This window comes from Rhinatrema bivittatum, chromosome 1 (genome assembly GCF_901001135.1).
Source record: "Rhinatrema bivittatum chromosome 1, aRhiBiv1.1, whole genome shotgun sequence".
In the NCBI taxonomy this organism is placed as follows: Eukaryota; Metazoa; Chordata; class Amphibia; order Gymnophiona; family Rhinatrematidae; genus Rhinatrema; species Rhinatrema bivittatum.
This window is the reverse complement of record NC_042615.1, coordinates 507,049,226-507,061,861: the sequence shown is the minus strand read 5'-3', so window position 1 is coordinate 507,061,861 and position 12,636 is coordinate 507,049,226. Positions and strand designations below refer to the sequence as shown.

Genomic DNA, 12,636 nt, shown 5'->3' with positions numbered 1-12,636 from the left:
TGCAGTGCCAAGCCTGCTAGGTCAAACAATCTCTTCATTGCTATCTCTAGTTTGCGAACCTGAGGGTCCTTCAGAACTTCCCCGCCTTCTACCGGGATCGTGGTTCTGTTTGCCACTGCCAAAACTGCTGCACCCACCCTTGGTGTTTTGAACAGCTTCTCACCCTGCTCTACCTGGTACAGCTTCTCTGTAATCCTAAAATTCTTTAGGGCTGTCTCCGGGGCATCATCTCCTGCACAGCTGAATGAAACAGAAAGGCCTTTACTAGTTTCTTGATACTCATAAGGACTGAGTCTCCTTCAGGCACTTCTTCCCCTTGCTGATTTTTTTACAGTCGCAGTAACTATGAGACCTTTGCTATCAGGGCCGAAAAATCCCTGCTGTCTAAACAATCTCATGGTGGAACCCTCTGCCTGTGACAGCAGCTCCCCCTCTTCTAAGTCCCCCTCTTCCTCCTCATCCACAGGAATAAGGAAGACTTGGCCTTGTAGGAACTTAGACTCCACTAACGCTTTCTGGGGGAAGCTCTCTAAGAGCAAGTCCCGAGTCTTGGGATGGCTGTACACCTGAATCTTGGGATGGCTGTACACTCTGTCCCTTCAGCTCTTTATAAGCTTTATGAAATTCTTTTTGATGAATTCCACTGAGGATTCAGGGTTTCCTGGGTCTCCTGATCCCAGGGAATTATGGGGCTCCTGATGCTGCAGGAAGAATGCTGCTGGTATGCTGCCGCTGGAGAGAGACCTACCCTGCAGCAGGAAATGAGAGCATGGACAGGCTTCTCTGCTCGGCGCGATCTGCCTCAGCCTGCACGTCCTGCCCCTGCTTCTCCTTCTCCCCCTGCTTACAGTATGAACCAGCAATAATGTTTGTCCTCCTGGCTCCGCATCTCCCCAGCGTCCTCCTCCTCTCCATACCTGCTCCGAAGGGGGGGGGGGGGAGTTGCCAAGTCCAGCCTTTAGCTGACCTGATCCCAGGTTCCAGTTCACATCACCCTGCTGGAAAATAAAAGCTTCTCTTGTGCGCACAGGAAACTCTCTTGATCGCCCCAGAGAGGGAAAGAGCCGTTCCTGTCTGGCTTTCCAAGGTGTTCCGTGGCTCGGCCCTGGCTTATTCCAAAGGGAACTAATTCCACAACTAGGCTGTTGCCTTCAAGGCTTCTCTCTCGCCTTTCTGCTGAAACCACCTTCTTAACATCTGCTGGAGGCAGAGGACTACTGACAGCGTCAAGCCAAAGAATTTGCCCTCTGCCTGCATCAGCTGGTAGGAGAGACAGAACCCAGTGATCTAGACTAGTCTGCAGGACGATGAGGAAATTATATTTACATGTATCCTGTGGTGCCAACCAGAAAATCCTGGAAAAAAAACAAAACAAGATACTTGGAATCCATATGATATTAGGCCTATGGTAAAGTGTGATAGCTGTGAGCTTAGCTGTCAGCAAAAGCCATATGTAAACTGAATTACAATTACAATATAGTAAACGTCCTATACCAAGATAGCACTAACTGCCAGCATTCAACAGTGACAATGCTACCTATGAAAAGGCAACATTAAAAACCAGGCTCTAAAACACCAATACATGTGCTATTAGGGAACTAGAACAAGTCAGTCTGCTATAGACCCCTACACAGAAACTACACAGAATCGGAATTATTCATCTCGGTCATACAAGATGACCCTCACCAAATACAAAATAAAGAGACCATACAGCACAAATAGAAATGTGCAGACAAAAAGTGAACCATAAACCACAACAAGCCAGACTCTGTAAGCAGTGCAATAATGCTAAAAGAAAAACATCCCTATTCCTGATAAATCTCAAATAATACAATCAAGAAATATAAAACAATCATCATAATGGTGAAAACATACTAAGAAAAAAATATTTCAAAACTGCTGACAAATAGAACATTCAATAATTAAATAAATAAACGCATAAACATAAATACATAAGACTTGCTATACTAGGTCAGACCAAGAGTCCATCAAGCCCAGTATCCTGTTTCCAATCCAGGTCACAAGTACCTGGCAAGATCCCAAGGTTTAGATAGATTCATTGCTGCTTATCCCAGGGATAAGCAATGGATTTCCCCATCTTAATAATTGTTAATGGACTTTTCCTCCATGAATTTGTCCAAACCTTTTTTAAACACATCTACACTAATAGCTTTCACCACATTTTCTGGCAATGAATTCCAGAGCTTAATTATGCATTGAGTAAAAAAATATTTTCTTTCTATGTGTATCACCTATGTGTATCTTTCTATGTGTATCACCTAGTAACATCATTGTGTGACTCCTGGTCTTTGAACTCTTCGAAAGAGTAAACAACCGATTAATGTTTTATTTGTTCCACTCCACTCATTATTTTATAGAACTCTAACATATTGCCCCTCTGTTATCTTTTCTCCAAGCTGAACAGCCTTAATCTCCTTAGCCTTTCCTCACAGGGAAATCGTTTCATCCCCTTTATCATTTTTGTTGCCGTCTCTGTACCTTTTCTAGTTCTGCTATATCTTTTTTGAGATGTGGTGACCAGAACTGCACACAATACTCAAGATGAGGTCGCACCATGGAACAATACAGAGGCATTATGATATTCTCTGTTTTATTCTTCATTCCTTTCCTAATAATTCCTAGCATTCAGTTTGCTTTCTAGGCTGCTGCTGCACACTGAGCGGAAGATTTCAATGTATTATCAACGATGACGCCTAGATACTTTTCCTGAATGGTGACTTCTAATGTGAGACCTTGCATCGTGAAGCTATAATTTGGGTTACTCTTCCCAAATGTATCATTTTGCACTTGTCCACATTAAATTTCATTTGCCATTTGCATGCCCAATCTCCCAATTTTGCAATGTCCTTTTGCAATTTCTCACAATATTTTTGTGATTTAACAACTTTGAATAATTTGGAGTCATCAACAAATTTAATCACTTCACTCATTGTCCCCATTTCCTGGTCATTTATATTAAAAATCAGTGTTCTCAAAACAGATCCACATTTTTTTAAAGTTTCCAAAATTCAATAAAATATGGGCCGACGTTGCTCCTGCTCCTTTCTTCTGGCCACATGGGCCAACAAAGCTCCTGCACCTTCTGGCTGCAGCAATTGTGCCCCCCTTCTTTTCACCCGTTCAGACCCACATGACACAACTTCCTTTTCTAGACCCATGTGGGCAAGAAGAACAAGGAGATGCAATCCTGTCACTGCTGTGCTACTCCCCAAACTATGGCACTCTAGGCAGCTGCCTAGTCCACCTAGTCCTTCTATTGGCCCTGCTCTCTCCTTCTCAACCCCCCCCTGCAGTAATTCTTGTTCCCTCCCTACTTACCACCCTTTTTTGTTCTTTTCCTTACTCCCCTCTTCCACCTCCTTCCTCTCTCAACTCCTTCCTTTGTGCTCACTTACTCACCCCCTTGCCTTCCCTGAATTGCCTTGGCCTCCTCTGTGGCTCATTTTTTCTGCCAACCGTGTATGTCTTGGTTACAGGGTGAGACGACCATGGCAGGCGTGCTATGTCATCCCAAAATTTTGCCATCTGAGGTGGTTGCTTCACCATTCCTGACAGAATCTTCCCTGTTTCTGACAATACCCAGTCCAGACCAACTGCCCGAGAGCTAAAGTTCAATGGAAGGTTTTCTCCACAGATATCATAGCTACTTGGGAATCACAGGCCTGCAGGCACTTGGTTCCCTTAGGGAGGGAAAATCAGCCAGCCTGGCTGTTGTCCAAAACTCCCTGACTTGGTCCTGGCTTCTACTAGGTAAATCAACCTAAGAGAGGCTATTGCCCTAGAAGCCTATTTTCTGACCTGCTTCAAGCCTAGCCCACTATCTGCTGGAGGCAAAAGAACTAGCAATGGCTCCCATGCTGCACCAGGCCATATAGGGAAAGAGGGCATCGGTATGAGATTTAACTCTCTGACTCCATCTGCTGGTGAGGAGGACATAATCCTCATGTCTGGACTGGGCAGGAAGGACAACCAAGAAAAGGGTAATTTTCAAACTGTCTGCACTGGAACAAAGTCCATAGGTACATTTTACCTGCAAACTTTGCACCAGTTTTTAAAGTGAAAGTACACCCATACTTTTCCTTCAAAACCTGCTGTGGGTATATTGGCACCTGCTTTGGGTGGAGGCGTGTTTGTCACTGAAAATAGCATACGCAGATTTAAAAATGGAATCCACGTGTGTTATTTTTTTTCTCACTGACCTAAAACCCCATCCAAGAACGCCTACTGTAAATGTGATAAAAAGTTCTAGTTTTTGTTTATCCGCACAAATGGCTTGGAAGATTCCCCCCCTCCCCCTCCTTAGTAGATCAGGCCCTTCCTTAGTCTGTGCATGGTGAGAGCCTGTCTATGTTTTGCATGCGGGTCTGAGGTTCCGTGCAGGGATCTATAGCAGTTCAGCTTACCTCCGTATATCTTTCAATCTGCACCTTCTAAAAGGGGTTCTAGGGACCCTTCGAGTATTTGCAGTGCAACCTTTCCACGCACACGAGGTCCTGGGGGTTAGTGCTGTTATATTATGGTACGGTATCGCCACCTCTCTCTCTCTCTTTCCTTCTCTCGTTCTCTTTCTCTCTCTCTCTCTCTCTCTCTCTCTTGGATTTTGGTTACATGAGGACCTGTGCTGGAGATGCTATTATTGCAGTCCTTTGCTGGAACCCGCCCTCCCCTCCCCCACCCCTCTGTACCTTGCCTATGTTGTCTCTTCTGAATTTTCTCTTCCACCACACTCTGGAACATATCAGCCTCATTCTCATCCGCAAAGTTCAGCCCCGCTTGGCAGTCCTGTAGAAAGACCAGCGTAAAAGCCTGTTACAAAATGGACAATGATCAGTTGCTCTCCCTCTCCAGCGGGAATAGGCCAAACATAACGGGCATAAATTGCAGCGGGGTAGTTTAAAATAGATGTTAGGGAGAGCTTTTGAGCTGCACAATTACTGAAGTCCTGGAACAAGTCTCCTGGGAAGGCGGTAGAATCTCCATCACTGGCTATGTTTAAGAGCTGGTTAGACCCACATATGGCTGAGACGATTTAGGTACAGTGGATCCTGCCTGGAAGAAAGGGAAAGGACTGCTTGAATTTTTTTCTATCCCTTTCAGTCCTGCCGGTATGTGAAACTACCAGAATTTGCCGTCTCCCGGTTATGTTTTCTGTATTGTTGTGGAAGACTGCAGCTATCTATGGTCAAATGTTTTGTTATTCTATTTTCCTGTGAAGGGGGAGCAAGCCTCCAACCTCCCCAGGACCTTCTCCTGGAGTTACAGTGACTCTGCACTTCTGCTCCTTTGACAGTGAACGTGCCCCGGTGTACTCACATCTGCGCCGAACACATGGAAGTATTGGGTGGCAGCCAGATAGTCGAAGGAGGAATACAGCTCCTGCTCCCATACCATCTTTCCTTCCTGGAAGAGAAGAAGGAAACCTGAGGTAATAATTTCTCAGGCATTTCGCCTGCACCGGCCTGGGTTTCTCGGGGTGACAGTGAAAGCACAATGATGTACTGGACAGTAAAGGACGGAGCTCCAGGAATATGGGCGTGCAGGTGCGGTCCGTGGGCTGGGACTCGGGAATAAGGTTGCTGCATAGATTCCAATCCTGCTTCTGCCACTGACTTTCCGGGTGCGACACTGGGCGAATCACTTTGTTTCCCCGTTACTGCCTCTCTGTGGTGACTCCGTAAGCTGGGATGTTTATATCCAGGTGCCACTGCGCTTAATTGCTTTTTAGGCTGGGGAAGAGGTTAAAGTGAGGCGTTGTGCCAATGAACTGCCTGTAATCCAAGCATCCCATCTCATATCCCCCTCGCCTACCTTCAGGTCGAACAGTCGGATAAAGTAGGAGCGCTGAGGGTTGTCCTTCACGAAGCAAATCACGCCGCAGTGCTGCTTACTCCAGTGGCTGCTGCCAGGAGGCAATGCCATGTACAGCTGTGCCACAGATGTGCACAAACTCTGCAACGAAAAGCGATGAAAGAAACACGGTGAGAAACAAGCACTGTGACCGCAACCTGCCACTGAATATCTGACATCCTAAAAACAAGGGGCATGTGCGAAGTGTGCCTTTCGTCCTGCCCCACTGTTTAACTTGGCATCAGCCGGTATTCTGGGGCTTGTAGCCTCACTAGAAAGCACAGGACTACCATTACCAGAACACACTGGGGAAAAGGAGATAAAAAGACTAGGGCAGGTTCAGGTCTTCCATGGCAACCAAATCAGATTTTGATGACCCTGTCTGCAATGTCAGGCAGTTGATTTATTATACATCACTTTGTTTAGAGCTAGGGAAGCCGTACAGAAGTGTTTTTTTAAATATAAATAAATAACTAGGAGGCCAATGTTCAGCAGGCCGTTTAGTAGACAAGTTATCCAGCTAAAGTTAGCCAGATAATTTCTCCTGTATATTCAGCAGCATAGACGTCCTGCTGAATATACTTGCTTAAAGTTATCCAGCTACATGTGGCTGGATAACTTTAAAACCTAAATGGCTATGTTTGAATATAGCCGGTTAGGTTGTAACATTTATCCTTCCTTGTGTTGCCGGATAACTTTTCTATTTAACCGGATATCTTCAAATATATCCGGTTAAGTAGCCTGTCATTTTTACCAAAAATTACAAATAAATCAATGGGCCTGTGCCCCAAATGTCAGGCTACCCAGTTTATATATATGAAGATCCCTATCGGGCCCAGCACCCCTCACCCATAAAAAAAATGTCCGATTCCTCTTCCTCCGCCCTCCCACAACCTTTCCCCGATGTGATCCCAAATGATCCGATTGGACCTTCCCCCCCACAATCACACAAGAAAGTGGCTCACCCCCGGACTCCCCCCGACCTCCCCTCTGATAGCCGAATTCTGGGAGTTGAGTGTTACCACTCACCCGCTCCCGGTGGTTCAAGCACTGCTTAAGAAGAAAGTTACCCGGCTACACAAGGCCGCATAACTTTAGACCTGCTCAGAAGTGGGGTTAAAGTTATCCAGCCTAGCCAGATATAGCTGATATTCCACGTATACATAGAGAGAGAGAGAGAGAGAGAGAGGAAGTAACCCATCTAGAGGGAATACCAATTCAATTGCATGAATGCAAGGGGGTCCACAGCTCAAACAGTTTATTCAGCACTGCCCTGATCCAACCCCGAGGCAGTGGAATGTCTTTTTGGTTGGGGCGAGCCAAGCAAATCAGGCAAGCTCCACCCCCAGTCTCTGGGCCCAGCTCCCACTGCTCATTTCCTACTTTATGCTTACAGGTAATGTCATTGTTTCTTACATACATTCCTCACATAAATCATAATTATTTATTCCCAGGCCAATGATAAAAGCTTGATGCTAGAAAACCCAGACATAGCGATAAAGGAGAAAATGACAAAAAACAGCATTACTAATAGAAGTGGCAGTGCTAAGCGACTATACTGTGTACGGAGAGAGAGATCATCGTACAAGAGACGAAATCAGAGACCAAGAAAACATGGCCTAAAGATACAGAAACAGTCCTAATTGGCCATCTCTGGCGTCATTGCCTGTATATATAACACTGTACTGGCTTAGCAAAGAAGCTGCTTGTCACAACATAGGTATATTAACAAGAACACTAGCAGTGAATCTGAGCAACTGAGATCATATCCTGGCTTAAGCGTGAGGTTCATTCTCGTCATTGTATGTGTAAGACAAATCAAATATAAATCTTCTACCTCCAGTTCTGTAAAAAATACTCTGCATCCACAGATACCCCCCCCACCTGCCCCCCCCCTCCCACACACAAACCCTTCCAACAACGGGGGCAAAGCAGGATATCTTCCTGTATACATCCCCATACAAAATCAAAATTCAAATTCTGGTGTCATCAAAGTAAAAGTAATAAAAACTCCCTTCACTATCAGACATATTGTGAAATACAAAATCCTGCAAAAACAAAACATACCAATCTGCCATAACACAGCAGCACTAGTTCACAGGACTCCAACAGCAATAAACCTACTTGTGAAAAGGCAGCACTACAAATATTACACCAGTCCCTAGAACACCAATACCCCTCCTAGTGGGAAAACACAATTAACAAGACGGCTACAGATCCCTACTAGCAGAATTTATTTATTTATTTACTTACTTATTTAAAACATTTCCATACTGCTTTCTCCATGGATTGTTCAATGAGCTTTACAAGTAAAGTAACATACATAATTCTTATAAAATAATTCATAATATGCATTAGATAAAGGAAAATTAAAATAACATACATAATAAAACATTAAGTAAAACAAAATAAACAGACATAAAACTGCATCTGAAAATATGCAAAGTAAATAAAAGCTCATGAATACCTCAGCTCGGGTCGCACTCGCAGAACACAGAAAGATCTTCATCAAATACAGAATAAGAACATAAGAAATGCCGTGCTAGGTCAGACCAAGGTCTATCGAGCCCAGCATCCTGTCTCCGACAGTGGCCAATCTGGATCACAAGTACCCGGCAGATCCCAAAAGTAAATCCACAAACTGCAAATGTGCAGGCAACAGAAATACATTTTCTCCCATGCTTTAGCTAAGCCCTGATTGTCATTCTTGTGGAGAATGGGGATATTATATTGGGACTGCTGAACTTCTGTCATTGCTCCTGTGGAGAAATGAGGAGTGTTTTGTTACATAACACTCACCTCCAACACTCACAAGAACACTGGGTCCTGTGGTACCGGTACTTTGTCTCCCCAATTCCTTGCCCACTGCCAGGATTCCCTAACTCCTCTCTCTTTCTCCATACACTGCAGCTTCCCCGCACCTCCTGCTCTCTTTCGGTCTTCCTCCCGCTCCACTCCCCACCCCACTAGAGGACCAAGGATGGGGAAAGAAGAAGGAGAGAGGAGGGAGAGAAGACCAGGAATGTGAAGGTAAGACAAGAGGAGGAGAGCCACACACCCACCCAGCCAACCTTCTCCCCTGTACCAAGTCTGCCCTCTGTCAGTCATTCCCACTAACCAACTAGCCTTGCTATCCCTGCCAACCTGTTCACAACCATACATTTTCTCCCAAAAAAGCCAACCAGCCTGGCCCCCTCAGTCACTAGTTCCCCTACTCAGCCATCCCCGCCCCCAGTCCTGCTTGTCAGACAGCCTCTAGCCTCAACCCCTTTCCAGACAGCCAGCTGGTTTCAGACCCCCAGGCAGCCTCAAACCCACCCTAACCAGCCGGCCTCAGCCTTCTCCATCCCATCTAGCCTCCAGTCTTGGAACCCTACTCCCCAGTCAGCCTTAGAGCCCCAGCCAGCTTCCAGTCTTAGACCTCCCCTGAGTCAACCTTCAGTCTCCAGCTTCAGACTCCCCCCAGTCAGCCTTGGACCTCAACTCCCAGCCAGCCTTCTTATGCCCCCCCCCCCCCCCAAGTCAGCCTTGGACCAAACCACAGTCAGCCTTGGGACCCCAGCCAGACTCAGAAACCCCCTAGATAGCCTTGGACCACAACTCCCAGCCAGCCTCCAGCCTTGGGACCCCCCCCCCCCCCCAGTTAGCCTCAGCTCCCAGCTCCCAACCAGCCTTGTACCTCCCCCAGTCAGCTTCGGACCGCTAGCCTCCAGCTTCCAGGCAGCCTTCAAGCCTTGGAACTCCAGCCCCCTTCCAGACTCAGACTGCCTGCCTCCTCCACCCCAGCAAACCTCCCAGAAGTGCTCCTGCAGAAACCGAATGGCTCTCTGCAAGTCTGAGCTGCACAGACACTTGTAGTCTCCTGCTGAGTCTCACGAGAACAGCACAAGACTATAGGCACCAGCACGGCTCAAACTTGCAGAGAGCCATGTGGTGCCTGCCAGATCAAGGGGGACGGAGCGGCTCAAAGATTGGACAGGCCAAGGCCCGGGTAGCCCTCCCCGTTCCAACGCCTATGATCCAACCTCTCCCTCCTTTTTTTATCCCCCTTCTTGGCAACAGGAGTAGGGCATCATTCTTGCAGTAGCATTTATGACTCAGGACACATTGGCTATAGGCTAACTATGGCTCTGCATGCATGAAGGTCTCCTTTTAGCAGCTGGGGTCCCTTGTATCACGCAGAGCAGAACACTTACCTTTCAGACAGGAAGTATGGGTCTGAAGTGCACTTCCTGTTCTTGCTTGCACTCAGGGCTGAACAGAAAGTGAAGGCTGAGCACCTGACTTCCACCAACCGAAAAGCAGGAGTTGAGCCACAATCGACTTAAAAGGTTCAATTTTGGATTCTATAAGTCCAGTTTCACGGAGTATAACATGTCAAGGGACCAAATAAAAAATCCCTGGAGATGTTTGTGAAAAAATAGTTCAAAGAATATTTCTCCTTTTCCTGCCTCTCGCCATTCTTACTTTTATTATGAGATTCGGATTCTAATCCCTCTGCCTACAGCCAAAGGATAGTTCATGTGAAGTTAAATCAGGTTAAAGTCCTTTGCCCAGAACGTGTCACAAATAACTCAACGAGTTGTTGGATGGCTCCAGTTCATCAGGGGCAGGCTGATCCAGCCCTGGTTTTGCCCCCATTGCATCAATGGGACTTGTCGTTCCTGCTTCAGAGAAATTTGGAGGAAGAGGGAACGAGCTCATGATTTAAGTAACTGATTGGGAACCAGGCTACCAAGGTTCAAATTCCACCTTTCCCACTGACACCCCCTGTGAGCTTGGGCAAATCTCTTTTATCTCCCATTGCCTCAGACTACAAGGTCTTTGGGATGGGGACTTGTCACGGTGTAGAAATGCAATGTTATAAAAACGCCAAAATGAACAAACAAAATACAAATCTATGGACAGAATGGGGCTAAAACCTGAACTGGCTCACTCTGTTGCTGATGACCTAGGGCCCCGTCTCTTGACCCTCTCGCTCAGTTGTGGCTCAGTGGCTGTGAGCAGACTTCAAAGACCCGGTGTCAGTTTTGGAATTCATTGAGACATCAACAGCATGAGAGACCTAAACCCAGTTCTTCAGCCTGTGGAGGTGTGTGGCCTTGGGTCTGCTGAGAAACATCCCCTGGAAAGCAGATGACCGTGTGGGAGGGCATCTTAACCATGACTGTAGCCCTCAAGGAATATGGCCTAGAAATGTGCCCTGCTTCCAGTCCTACCTGAGGCAGAGGGCTAGAGGCAAGGAGCATGGAGTAAGTCTGACCAGTATCTCCAGGAAGATCCATATCTCCCTTGATGCTGTGCACACCAGAGCCCAGGGAACTGAACCTCCCTCAAGAAAAAAAAAAAAAAAAGAAGCTGTTACTCACTGTACATTTCCTTCCTAGAAGCTCGAAGACTTGATCATTCTCCTGTGGCTGGAGGAGGCACGAAGGGACATTCTCCTGGTGTCCCCGGGCTCCGGGCCGTGGGACCCCTTTACTCATTCTTCACAGCTGGAATGCAGCTGGGTAGCAGAGGGTGGTGGTAGAAAGGGGCCTCCTTCCCCTGCACACCCCTGTCCCGTTTCAGTGCAGGGACTGAGTATTTCCCAGTAGCTTGCAGGCTCTGCTTGTCTGAGAAAAAGGAGAACTTCCGTGTGTGAGTGCTTCTTTTCTCTCTCTTTTTTTTTCATTTACGGAGGTTGCATTTGTCAGACAGGAAGCCCCAAAACCACCAAGCCATCCTCTGAATGCAAATTTCAGTGTGCTATAACTGCAAGCTGACTTTTCTGTCTCAGTCTCCCTTCCCTTTTTTTCAGGCCATGGCTGGTGAGTTTGTGTTTATTTTTACTGTAGTTCATGCTTTTTAGAGAACATTTCAAAGATTAAAAAACTACTGGAAATGGAAGCCCACCACATTTGCTTACAGGACAGGTACAGCATGGTCGGCAGCGGTGCAACCCAAAGAGTGAAAAACACACCAGCAATTAAATTTCACTCAGATTGACAGTGCAGTAAATATTCAGGTATAGTTATTTTGCTAGAAACGGACTCATAGAAAAGACAGCACCATCAACTTCGGTGTCCTATACCTTGCGTTATAATTCTAGCCAGCTCCTATGGATCCAAAGAATTGTTTGATGAGCCTGGGTTTGGGTTTAATTGAACTGGAGCTTCAAGATAAGTCATACATTATCAACTTATTTTGCTTTGCTCTCTATAACAAGATTTTATTTGCAACAAAAAATATTTTTTTTAAAATATTTTTTGTCAATCCCACCCCTGTTCTTACCAGATCAGACTGGAACCATGTAAACAAATAGTGTATATTAAATGAGAAGAATGTAAAATAATATCAAAAGGAATGCCATTAAGTCTTCTCATTAAGACCATGAGGTATTACTGAGTCCAAATAAAACATCCAATATTGTTCACGTTTGTTTAAAAGTATGTTGATATTGCCACCACGAGGAGGGAATCAGACCTGCTCTAAAATGGTCCAAGGTAGATCTGCAAAACTGTGACATTTCTCAATGCAATGATCCACACATGGGACACAGAAGTCTTGGGTGTTAATGCAGCTTTTATGCTCAATGATTCTTGTTTTAATCTTTCGTGTGGTTCGACCAATATAGATAAAAGGACATGGACAAGGGCAAATCAAAATGTAGATAATGAGAATTGCAATCTGTTGAAATGGTTAAGAGAACCTTTCTGGCAGTGCTAGGATGTTGCCATTCTGTTCTTGACAGCGTGATAGCACACATGTGACATGTGCTGCGAGCTC

The 12,636-nt window shown here is 45.9% G+C and overlaps 1 protein-coding gene across 1 annotated transcript in view; it reads right to left on the bottom strand.

The window, feature by feature from the left end:
• WAS (WASP actin nucleation promoting factor) overlaps positions 1-11,482 on the bottom strand; it is a 62,176-nt gene extending 50,694 nt beyond the window's left edge. Inside the window, exons 1-4 of the mRNA XM_029610956.1 lie at positions 11,238-11,482; positions 5,830-5,970; positions 5,335-5,421; positions 4,707-4,803 (exon numbers count right to left, since the gene is read on the bottom strand). Of these exons, the coding sequence (XP_029466816.1) occupies positions 4,707-4,803; positions 5,335-5,421; positions 5,830-5,970; positions 11,238-11,354 (442 nt within the window). The 5' untranslated portion in view covers positions 11,355-11,482. The remainder of the gene's footprint in view (positions 1-4,706; positions 4,804-5,334; positions 5,422-5,829; positions 5,971-11,237) is intronic.
• Between the last annotated feature and the right edge of the window lie 1,154 nt (positions 11,483-12,636).